Genomic DNA, 13,045 nt, shown 5'->3' with positions numbered 1-13,045 from the left:
GCCTCAGTGTTTCCCATACATAGACTTTACTGTGGAGACTTTTCCGCACCACCACGATGCCCTTTGGATTAGTTAGAGCAACTATGATGAGGCATTGTGATTTTTTTCCTGCAAACCTGTGAGTTACAGGCCGAACCTCCCCTTGAGGGAGGTGGCCTTGTAGATAACCTGTGTGACATAGTCTAGCGAGCTGGTTCTCTACCTGGGGGTTACAAGTTCATTTCCAGTACCAGTGATAAGTATGTTGGCCTTAGATTTAACTGAGTGTGTTTGTGAGAATCAAAGTGTGCATATGAGTACACACACACACACACACACACACACTTAAAACTTCTGGTAGGTATGAATCATTTATACATCCAAACATGTAAATATAGGGCCTAAGTTTTTAAAATACTGGAATTCCCCTTCAAGTTACTTTAGTCAGCCGTTAAGTGTGTCGATGAAGTTAAGATGCAGCATAGTTGTCATCGACAGGCCATGTATTGTCTCTGTCACCATAGAAGATAAATAATAAGTGTCTGTCATGCAACGTTACGCAACGCTAGTTACGAATTTCTAGCCAGGCTAAAGCAATCTAACAGAGATCTCCAAAATACAGTTTGGGATTAGCGGATCTGCGAAGGTAACATGCAATCACGGAATCAGGCTTCACGTTTAGAGTTACTAAGGCATTGCGTGGCAAAAAAGAAAAAGTATGTATTTATAAAGTGGATCAGATGATTGATCACAACATGCTTTGTTGTCTTTGTTGATTTTATTTTGCTTTACTGCGGCCAAAACTTCTCCCGATGCTATATTTGTTCATATCATTCACGTGAGTTTAGAGTGATTCATGAATAAGAAACCAGAAAATATACTGTATATCTAGTTCAACTCCAGAAATGTGGAAACTGGGAATATTTGTAATCCCTTTTCTGATCCTACGTGGTGTACCATGTCTTGCTTGTCACACATTTTCTGGTTGTTAATGAACTATGGGATGAGCAGCAACACCTTGCGCTGCGACTTGAGAACTCGACATAGGCACTAAAAATGTTGTTAATTAGAAACTCCTGTAATCTAAAGGTCTCCTGCTCTTTAATTGGACAGCTTCTATGAGCAGCCGGACCACTTGACTCCTCTGTGTTTTTTAGTTTTCTCCTTGCAGGTTAATAGGATCAATTTCATACCTGCATGTGCCAGTCTGTCGACCTTTTTGTCTTTGTGTGGCTGTGAGTGTTTCCACATAACACTTTTCTCAAATCAATATCTCCTTACACTCAGCCAGCCTGTCATTACCTGCAGAAATGATGTTGATACATACAGATGGCAAAATCTAACCCTTCATTTGAAAGAGAGAAGGAGGCTAATCGTCATGTTAGAGGTGATGCTTTTATTCTATTTATTTGTTGTTTGCTTGTATGTTATGTTGCTTTTTTTTTTATTTATTTATATTGACATTTTTGTATCTTTTTATCTTGTTTTAATTGTATTTTAATCTAGTCATGCTCTGTTTGACTGTGGCTTTCTACGATTTGTATCTTGCTTTGTCTTGCAAATAACGTTTAAAGGTGCTGTATCAATAAATGTTTTTTAATATTAATATCATTATAAACACATTATGACATGGGACAAATTATCAAAGGTAACTGAGGTTTATGTACTTAACAGAATGGCAGGTTGATAAACAATGAGTCTTAATTTCAATTGAGGGAGACTGCATACAACTGAAGCTTTAAAGGAGAAGTTCACACAAAAAGGAAAATCCAGTCATTATTTACTCAGCGCCATGCAAAATGTCAGGTGAAGTTTTGATGTCCACATATCATTGCTGGAGCTTCATGGCAAACCAGTGTCGCAGCATTTGCCTAAACAACTGAAGTAGATGGGGAATTGTTTTATAAAAAAAAACAATGGCCCTATACAGGTGTAATCCAAGTCTCTGGAAGCCGCAAGATCCAAATTGATTCAAAAAGACATTATTTAAAACCTTTCTAAAGCTGAAATCTTCAGCTGCTAAGCTAAAAGCGTTAGCACACACCCAGTCTGAAAGGGACAGATGAGCTTGACCGCTTCAGCAAAGGGCCACAGGTCGGACTCAAACCCTGGGCCGCTGCAGCGAGGGCAGCGCCTCTGTGCATGGGACGCCTGCTCTACCAACTGAGCTCCTGGGGCACCCCGTAACTAATGTCTTCTAAAATCAGGATCTTGGGGCTGTTGGAGACCTGCATTCCACAGTGAAAGCTATTGAGCCATTTGTTTTGGGGCATTTTCTTACGTTTTAGCCCCACAAATGTTTTGTGGACTTCAAAACTTCACCCGACTTCTCAAACGTATGGGGGTAAGTAGATAATGATTGGATTTTCATTTTTGGGTAAACCTCCTTTAAGCAAATAATATTTATTAAAGTCAAAAGTTATCAGAACTCAATTTACCTTTTTATTCTGGTCATTCTGAGTGAGCAGTGGCTGTAATCTAAACCAAGCCACTCGTATATTTCAAGCCATGAGCTTGACAAAGGTGAAGTAAAAGACAAGAAATACAGCAGGAGTAGCTGCTGCCTTTGTCAATAACTCTCTGGCAGGCTCTTGAGACATCAGACAGTAAAGCAAAACAATCTTTTTTTTTCACTCCTCATTAAAACTTGAAAAGTAGAAGACAGAACTATACACTACTGAGACATGTGGAAAGTTACACTTCTGAGCTCAAGTTAAGAGACTTCCCAGCACAAAGTACAACAGGAGGAAATGATGTTACATGGACTTCAGCATATAGAAAATTGAAGAGGAGAAGCTGGAGCTCTGCTAGTGTTGCACTTAGTCAAAACATAAAAGACCAAAAGGCTCATCTTGTTGTGTCGCACGTCTCAGAAATATGATATTAGGAAAAGATGAGAGGGAGACAGAGATATCACAGTGGAAATCAGTTCATGTTGACACAGATTATGAGACTGGGGCCGGGATCGAGTTTGAGGAAGAGGTGAACCATGAGAAATAAAACTAATTGCATGTAAACTTCACAGATGATTGAATGATAAATAATGTATTCCTTACAATAAAACAGCCTACAGTGGAGCACGACGATCACCTGGTGGAAGAGAAGTTCAATACATACAAATCAGCGTTAGACACAATGTACATTAAAGAACGAACAAACTCTTATTTCTCTCCTGTTTAAACATGCACTCAAAATTCATGTAACAAACAACCAATTTTGAATCTAGCCACAATCTCTTGCCGATTAATTTACACCCTCGTCATGATGGCTCGAGAGGAAAAAAAGAAATAAAAACATGAAAATATAAAAATATGCATACTGTGCTTCGAGAGATCAACGAGTTTGGTCTCATGTTGGTTTTCCTCTGCTGGTTGAACGCCTAAAGCAAGTCACAAAATTTAATCAGTCAATAGGGAAGAAAAATCCCATTTGGATTGGAGGATACACATTAGGCATGATGTCTTCATACTTCCTAGATGAAAACTGTTTCTGTATTTGATTGGAGGGGTTTAGTGGTGCCTTCCGGCAGCAGTTTCTACATGCATCTGAATGACACTTGATCCTTTAGTGGAACGAGACGGAATGGGTGTAGACTTAAGAGTTGAGACGTGGGCCAAATCCCATTTCCAAGTTTTACCCCTACTCCTTCTTTTCAAGTACTCCTTGCCCCTCAGCACAGAGTAACAAGGGGTAGTTGTTGAAATATCCCCCTCTGAAATGGTACCATCCTTCAAGACCCTCATATGTCATCAATTGACATCGATGGTGGTTACGTCTTCAGCTGTGACACATTGAAATACAGTACATCAAAATGTGGGTCTGTCATGCACAAATCACCAATAACAATGTAACGTTAGCTTGCCAGCTAGTTAGCTAACAATACATCAGCAAACAGGTTGCGATTGTGTCATGCTTGTAATAAAAAAAGACTAAGAAAAGAGTATAATACTATAATACATTGAAACAACAGAGGGTTCTCATAACCCTCGCTTTGACGGGTGCCTCTGAAAAATCTCCACTTGAGGGCCATGTAGCTCTAATACATCACCCTTTCCCTCTATCCCGACAAGAATCAGGACACCCTACCCCTAGACGTGAAAGCTCAAAACAGAGGGGTAGGCCTAGGTGGTAGGACCAGGGGTGTTGGGCTTGGGCCTTGGAGTTTAGTCTGAGTGACAGCACAAAATTAGGACTTGATGCTTGACTGTTGTGAGACCAGACAGGTGACACACACTGTAAATGTGTCATTTGTAGACCTATGGAATAATTTGACATTTTGGCAAATACGCTTATTTGCTTTTTTGCCAAGAATTAGACGAGAAGATGTCTGTTAAGTATGAGGCTAGAGTGAGGAGCGATTATCTTAGCTTAGCATTAAGAGTACAAGCAGGGAGGAACAAGTTAGCCTGGCTCAGTCCAAAGTTTAATTATTATGTTATTGTCATTTATTGTTAAATGGTTAGTCTCTGTTGCTGGTTAGCTTAACTAAGTGAGGCTAGCTAATTTTCACTGTTCACTGTTTTATGCTAGACTAAGCCAATCACTGCAGGCCATATACTCAATGGAGAGATATGAGATTGGTAACGATATCCTTGTTGTTCAAAAGCAAACAAGCACAAGAATGTCAAACTATCCAGTTAGAGGAAAATGTTTAAATGCTGCGTCATTTTAAATGTCATGTATATTGGTATATAGCTGTTTCTAGCCAATAAACAAACCCCGCTGCACCATTTTCCATGGTGGCTGCTAAAAACATGAACTGCGCTCTGTAGTATCGGTGTTTGGCTTGTTTGTTCTGGGCTACTGTAGAAACACAGCAGCCTCTGCGACAGACGGCCGGCTCCCTCTGTAGATATAAAAGCTCATTCAAATGAAATCCCCAAACCTTTAATGGTCAACATCCAGAGACCTAAAGAGTTCTAACATGACTTGGACTTGAAGTTTGACGTGAGACTTTGACAAGACTTGAGGTTTGACATCAACTTGGCCCAAAAGACCTTGAAGAAGCTCTGGTGATAAAGCCACTTGTGTAGCTCCACAGAGAATGACAGCGGGATTTCTAGGCTGCTGTCTGACAGAGTGAGGAGACTGGGGGTTGATCCGGTCACTGAGACGGGGTCGGTATGGGGGAGAAAGGAGGGGGTGGGGAAGGGTGGGTTTGGGGGTCGGTCGACCAAAGAGGCCTCCAGTGTCCTGATTGCTCCACTGACCTGGCTGAGTTGATCCCAGTGTGACAGGAGCTTGGCTACCTGTCACATTATCATTCACAGTCATGGACCCAAATGTCATTCCCACTCTGCACCCATGACACGTGAAAAGCACTGGATTTGCCGACGCAACTCAGTTTCACTCCTTCATGTAGCAAAGAGAGGAGATCCAGATGGATTTTTGAGGATTATTGAAGTGTGGTTTGACAAAACCAGACAAATACAGTTAAGAGAGACAAGTAACTAATTCTTTTAGAACCTATTGAAGTAACTGTGTGGCTTAAATATATATATAAATATATATATTTCAGTGCAAAATCAACCATTTCACCTTCAAAGGAGATTATTGATGAAGAACTGCAAGAAGTCAACTACTTTTGGAAAGACAAAATTCCAGAGATATTACGGTTAGGAGGCTATTCATTTTTGCTATGAACACATTTTGTTGTGCATAATGTTGTGCATAATGTTTCTCACTAAGAATGGAACAACACATCACTTTTGGAAAGCAAATAAAATATTGGTCTGGATGCTACACTGGTATTTTCAAAGTAACTTCTGGCACCATCACCCCAGAGGAAGCCAGGATTGATCGAAGTTTTGGAAGTCTGAGAATAAAGCAAAAGCAAATCAATTAAAATAATTTGGAAAGTTCATCAAAGCTGAATCTGGACACAAAGCCTTCCTGAATAAATCAGTTAGTGTACAGTTTTTTGTACTTTCTGACAACACCTGCAACGTTTTCCATTCAGTTAATTTAAGAGACTTGGAAATCAACCGTATCCCATAATAAGAAGAACAATAATTAGATGCACTTGTGTATATGCAAAATATTGGTCGTGTTCAGGGTTACAACTACAGATTATGTTCATTTTTCCCTTCCAAATACCAGGAAATCAAATTACTAGTTTGGGGATCAATCAAAGCATATTTTATCATAAAACTGTGGACATACAGTATAGCCCATCAAAAGCCGTGTTTGACGTCTTTAGATTTCTTGTTTTGTCTGATCAACAGCTTGAAATCTAAAGATATTCAAAGACAAAAAAAAGTTTGAGAAGCTGCCTGTTAAAAAAGTAATAGATGGCTCCAATCATATCCTTTGTATTTGTAAACAACCCATGCCACTTTGTCCATGTTCAAAATGAAAATTTATACTAACAAGTGATCCTCTCTGTATTCTTTTTTTGTTTTTGTCATTACTTTTGTGTCCTCGAGGTTTAAACAAGGCTAAATTTGGAAACTTCTGCTTGTGTTGAATTGAGCTGATCTGAACAATATGGCCTCTGTCACAAAGCCATAGCAATTAGACTCTGTAAAGCTGTTCATCATCACATAGTACTGACTTTAACAAACACTCCTTCATGAGATTTAAGGCTCATGAGAACAAATTAGTGTCAAGTGCAATTGCGTTAAAGTGCTCGTGTGCTTTTACATTGAAAAACAAGTTTTCCATATGGCGTCCGTAAAGCTGCGGACAGCCCCTCGGTGAGTGGCAGCACACTTCCACCAGAGGCTGTTGTGTCTGGGCTTTTCATTAACACCTAAGCAGGTGTCAATCACAGTTTGTTTCTGCGAGGCAGCTCATAAACAAAACAGCAGTAGAAACAAGGTCCAGATCCCCCGGGTGCCACCCAAGCACCAACTACCACAGCTGAGTGCTGAAACCAAAACAAAGGTGCCTTAAAGTGCAGTTTCAAATGGTCATCAAAAAGTAGCTGGATGTATTGAACTAACTGAGTAAAATCCAAACTTTCTTAAAAGGTACTGCAACACGTTTTGTTGTATATTTTGTTGAGTTGTGTACTTACATAACCAAATGTTTCCAACAATGTTCAAACCCAGGGAAATCTGCGGTGTTATTCAAGGTAAATTAAATGAATTTCATTTGGTGACCTGTCGCTATAACTTCCAGGAGAGTCCGAGAGAAGACGGAGTAAACCCATCCACAATAGTGACTTATTTCTTATATATTTTTATTGTTTGACTGAGAGACCCCTAGTTGCAGAAATTACATACTGTGCATTTAAATGTACTCCAAGGACTTCTGAGTGTTGATGCCTCTGTGGCGTGCGAGGGGGTACCCAAATAATTTATAGTTTAACTTAAATCAAAAGGTAACCAAAGCCAACAACGCCACCCCGGGGCTTAACCCAGGGAAAAAAAGAAAAAAAAACAGAAATAAAGTAAATGTGTGAGTAAAAAACTAAATATTCTAAACCAAGGACAACACAAGTTCGTTATACTGAAAAGGCAGGAGACGTGTTTCCAATCAAAGTGAGCAAAAGTTTATTCCACAAATATTAAGACACTTGAAATTTACCCTAAAAACGAGTCGACTTTACTTTACACCAAAGAAAAGAACAGGGCTTCTTCCAGGGCTGGGGCCTCTATGGTTAAGGTGCGTGAGGGGGGGAGTGAAGGCGTCAACTAAAATGGGAGCACCACAATCCACATGTAAGACACCACACAAACACACACACACACACACACACACACACACACACACACACACACAAGGGCAAAGCCAAAAAAGGGGTGAAGTGGGGCACTACACACGATAGGACACCATCACCAAAGAGGGGGGATGAGGTCACCAGTGAGGCCCTCAGCACCTGGAAGTAAACAGAGAGAGGAACGGTTAGTGGGAGGGCAAAACCATATGAAAAATAGGAAACAAGGAGAATTAAAGAAAATAAACACTACTGTGACTGACCCACTAACTAAAGCAAGGCAAAAAAAAAGAAGGAAAAAAAGGTCAGCACACAATAACTATTCTAACGAAACCAAACAATATTCCAACAAAAATACTCAAAATATAACAATGTCAAAATGATATTACTCAAACTTAATGTCCATTACAAAATCAAAATAACCCCAAAATAATTAAACAAAGAAAACCCCACTCACCACCACCCTCCTGGTGGGTCACTGGGGTTTTGAATCCCACTAGATTTACCTGTAAGTAAAAAAAAGATATGTGCTTATGCAGTACAGAACGTAGTTCACATACCTGAGATGCACGTGCCATGCCACACTTCAGGCACACCAAACTTTACGTGCTCATTCAAGGGGACCATGAACTGGATCAGATTGTCTTTGTAGATCTCAATGAGTGGCGATGCAGGGTGTTTTTTGTTTTCCTACAAGAGATGAGTGAGAATAATATTAAAAGACAACAAATATATAGTGATGGAATGTAACTTAGTAGATTTAGTCAAGTCCTGCACTTAAGTACGCCTTTAATGTATGTAAGTGTCTACTTACATTACTTGAGTATTTCCATTTTCTACTACTTTATACTTCCACTCCACTACATTTTGGAGGCAAATATTGCACATTGTACTCTACACTTTCTACTTCATTATACATCCACTTGATAACTTAAGTAACTAGTTAATTTGCATATATTACTTTGTGCATCAGGGCAAAAGTAGTGCATGTATTGAATCAATTCATGATACTGTCAATCACATAAAAAATCACTGATTCCGATAAATGTTGAATATGATCCAATAATTGGCAATATTGGTCTGGCCAATTATTAGATCCAGTATTTAGAGAAAGGTTCTGATTATCAGAGTTAGTACACTAGTGCTTCTTTAAAACCAATGTCCAACACATAAATTAATTTAGAAATGTGCTACCTTGGCTCTGATGCAGCATGTAATCTATAAAGTAACTAGTCTCTAAAGTTGTCAAATAAATGTAGTGGAGTAAAAGTACAATAGTTGCTTCTAAATGGAGTGCAGTGAAAGTATAAGTAGCAGAAATTTGAAACAAATTTAAAAAAGTATAAAAATCAAGTACAAAAACGCCAAAATTTTACTTAAGTACAATACTTGAGAAAATGTACTTGGTTACAATTCATCACTGAAAATAAAACGTAACCCATTAAAGGTCCTAATTTAAGTGCAGAATTTGGTAAAAAAAAAAAAAAAAGACCCGTAGACAAACTGTTGATTAAAAAGTATGTATTTGGTGCGTATGTCAAAAATATCAGTGCTAATTTACCACTGTCAGTGTCAAAATAAGTCCCATCAACACATATTATCTCTTGAAAATTCACTCTGTGTTTGGATACACACATACACGTACAAGTAACGAACAGAGGAAACATCACAGCAGGACACAAGCACTGACATGCTGATAATCCCACAAGTCTGCGGCCAGTCAACAACAAGTGAAAATAACATGTGGGAACCTCACCGCTCCACCCCTGAGCCAACATGAACCTCTTCCTCCCGTCTTCACACCCCTCATGCAAAACATCTCAGACCCCTACAGTCTGCCTTTATGAATGTTCAGCCTCCACACTTCACGCTGTTCTTCAGTTACTTGCCTCACTCCTCTAAACGTGGGACGTCTCACGTGACAGAGACCACTCCACTTCTCCCGGCTCATTAACCTTTCATACAGCATGCTTTGTTATTCCGCTCATGCACGACCAGTGTCTGTTACTTTTACCCTTTTGGCTCATGCTAAATGTCGAGCAATGCTTGGAAAAAAAAACAAACATCGCAGCTACGGTGCAGCATCTAAATATGTTCAGTCACTTAAAATAATTTGCTTTATTAGCTCAAATTGATGTCAGCTTTCATTACTACTTGAGGTGTCGATGCTGTTCGGTGCAATTTAACGATAAATAAACTAGATGTGGATTATTATCTGATGTGATATTATACTTTAGACCAAACCGCAGGCAGTGTTATAATCTTAAAGGGGCGAAGAATTCAGAGTGACTCATGACACAGACGGCATTTATCGAAGTTTAAAAATCCTCAGTTGAAAATAAAAGCATGGTATTATGGTAATGAAGACTTGCACTCTTTCACAGACTTGTAACTATATAACCTTAAGCACTTTAGACCATAAATCTTTTCTTATGCTTTGGCAAATTCATGACATTTCTCTGAGAGTTGAGACTGTTCAGATTATTATCGTTTCTTGACAGATCCTGGGAGTGAGGAGTCCCTGTGCCCCTTGCTGACGTTCCAGCAGCAGTTTCGAGCAGAGTGGAAGTGGTGACAGGCAAGTTGCCGTTAAGTGGTACGACGGGAACGTCAGATAATCAGGCTCGTAGGCTGAGCCGACACATGTTTGATAGAATCTTTATAAGAGACAGCTGACTTCTTTCCAAACTCTCATCTCCTTCACCATCTGTCTCTGAGCCCAATTATGACAGCAGTGACGTTTCCTCTCGCTGCCGTCTGCTGGAACAACATTGTCAGTTTAGGTGATTTCAGAAACATCAATTATTGGTGCATCTCTCCTTCAGAAACATCTGTGTATCCTCATTGGCTTGGAGCTTGAGTCAGACATTGATTGCTACATACTGCATATTGATGTGCACGCATCTATGCAGATATACACACTTTCTTTTGCAGTTCAGACACTAAATAAAGGATTAAAGATGAAAATGAAGAACAGCGCAGACGTGGCTACATGGCAGCTGTTAATATTTCACTGGTAAATTCTGTTTTGTCAGAATAATCCTAGTTTAAATTTATAGAGTACGATGGATTCAGAAATGATGTTTGATTTGGCTCGTCGGAGCTGAAAGTTACACAACAAAAGGAGCAGAGAGAAGCTCACAAATACAGAACTGCAGACAAGATGTACGAAATAAGAGTGGACTCAACAGCCTAATGGTACACTTTAAAGATCCGAGCACAAAAGCATCAGGGTGAGCCTTTTAAAAGCACTGCATTTATCCCTGGAGGACAATAATAAAACGGCTAACTAAAAATGAATATAAAGTACCTTACAGAGAGAGGTACCACTCATTCCTTTTCTGGACAGCTTCTGTCCTTGTTTCACTTCATTCATAGAAATCCTGGAGAGAAATCCTACAGCTCATTATGGGATGAAGAAAGTGGACATCCTATAAAACATTAGTGAAGTTTAGCTATGATGATTCAGGAGGCCAAGGGGTCCAGTTTTATCCCTACAATCATAAAAACAACTTCGGATTTCCTCTGCAGTGTTTACGTGTTTCCTGACCTCGGTTTAATGCCATTGGGACATCATTATTTACAATGTGGAAAATGGAAACATCAGGAGGAAATTGTGTTTAAAATGGAAATTAGAGCACACCAGCTTCTGCAATATAGCCCCCCAGACCTCAGCAATTATGCGAAGGTGCATCCTTCAAGATGGCACGAGACTCTTTAGGTTAAACACACATTCTGGCTTTCTCTTCACAAACAACTGCTCTGTGATGCTGCTCCTTTTTCGGTAAAAATGAAGGTATTGTTTAAATTATTAAATACAAAAACAGAGTCTTCTTCAAAATCCAGCACAACTTGAGTTTTGTTTTGGATTTTGTGACCGATGCACCTAGGTTTCTTGACACGGACAAACCTTGTTTCCCATCCATAAATATCCTGTATTCTTGTGGAAAACAGAAAACTGCTCTAAACTATCAGGTTTCTGCTTAAAGTCTGCCTTCGTAACTGATTTTTTGATTATTCTATGTGACTAAACTCTGAACATCTACTTCAAATGAATTCCTTGTAAAAGAAACACAAGCCAGGAGCTTCATTAGCACATTCAAGTGTAACATGTTCTTTCCAACAATTAAAAAAAAAGTCTGCTCTTTAGCAGAAGCTGAAGGGGAGAGTGCTTCTGACTGTTTCAGACAAACAACGATGGCCAAACAAGTGAACGAAAAATAAAGAAATGCAAAATGGTAATTCATTCTAAAAGGATTAATATTCTGGGAGACGGTTTGCTCTCCCTGGTGTGCTCTCTAAACAGAACAGTTTTTATTGCTTGGGGTTGTAAGTTTTTCAAGAAGTTAATATCAAGGGTGCTCTTTTAAAACAGGAGACTTAAATTGTGATTTGATTGAAACTGTTTAGCATTTGACAACTACAACTGAATGCCAAATAGTCATTTTGTTTATTTAATTTACATGTAAACTAGTTGATACACATTTAACTAAGAATAAAGCCTGAATATGACACGAGTATCACACCTCGGCTGCACAGAGAGGCAGATGAAACAGTATGTGCGAGCCCAGCAGCAGGGCAGGATTTGACCGCTGTGGTCGAAGGACGACGCAGCAAAGCCAGAAGCAACACAAGCCGGGCCTGAACCTGATTCACCAACCAAGCACCCGGTTCTTGTACATAATGTGTAATTTTGTGTATGTTTAAAGCTGTTTAGAGTAGAAACTATCACTTTATTGCTCAATTTGAAGATTAAACAGAAAGTTAAATGGCATCTATTTTGATAAGCAATCGTTGGAGTGGAGCTGAGTTGCAAGTAAAAAACATTCTCGAGATGCGGCTTCTTAATCACAAGGATTTGCTGCTTTTCCTTATCTTATATGATAGCAGACGGAACATCTTTTGGTTTTGGACTTTCAGAAAAACCTATGGCCGTAGATAATCAGGATTTTCCACAAATTTCTGATACTTTATCGACCAAACAATCAATTGACTAACCAAGAGAAGAATATGCGGATTAATTAACACAGAAAATGAGTTGCAACCCTACAGCATTTTTGGTTCAGACTGCTCATAAATGGTTTCATGGTCAATTAACATTGTTATTCACTGGTGTCTTTACATTACGATGGTATACAAGCTGAATGTTTCGCAACTGTATTGAAGACCTTTACAGGCCCTTGATTTAAACTTTTTTGTGCGCCTCGAGGACATCTTTATTATTTGTGCACCCACACATGAAGCCTATTACTTACAGTGACTGCCAGGTGAGTAAAACAACAATCTTACCCCGTGAGCCTCGCTCTAAGGTGAGGTCAGTTTCTCCGTGTCCTACAAACAGAAGACCTGGGACAGAGGGCAGGCAAATAATTAGACCAGTGGTGGAATCACTGAGACAAACTGTGC

General features: G+C 39.4%; 1 protein-coding gene across 2 annotated transcripts in view; it reads right to left on the bottom strand.

Annotated features, from left to right (window-relative positions):
* Positions 1-7,457: 7,457 nt before the first annotated feature.
* tex264b (testis expressed 264, ER-phagy receptor b) overlaps positions 7,458-13,045 on the bottom strand; it is a 30,327-nt gene continuing 24,739 nt past the window's right edge. For both annotated transcript variants that reach the window (XM_084349381.1, XM_084349380.1), the window contains exons 3-4: positions 8,200-8,329; positions 7,458-7,801 (exon numbers count right to left, since the gene is read on the bottom strand). In XM_084349381.1, coding sequence (XP_084205507.1) covers positions 7,758-7,801; positions 8,200-8,329 — 174 coding nt within the window. In that variant the 3' untranslated portion in view covers positions 7,458-7,757. The remainder of the gene's footprint in view (positions 7,802-8,199; positions 8,330-13,045) is intronic.

Source organism: Pagrus pagrus (genome assembly GCF_965226575.1).
Source record: "Pagrus pagrus genome assembly, chromosome: 3".
Lineage (NCBI taxonomy): Eukaryota > Metazoa > Chordata > Actinopteri > Spariformes > Sparidae > Pagrus > Pagrus pagrus.
The sequence above is the reverse complement of the archived record's forward strand: the minus strand, read 5'-3'. Positions and strand labels throughout refer to the sequence as shown.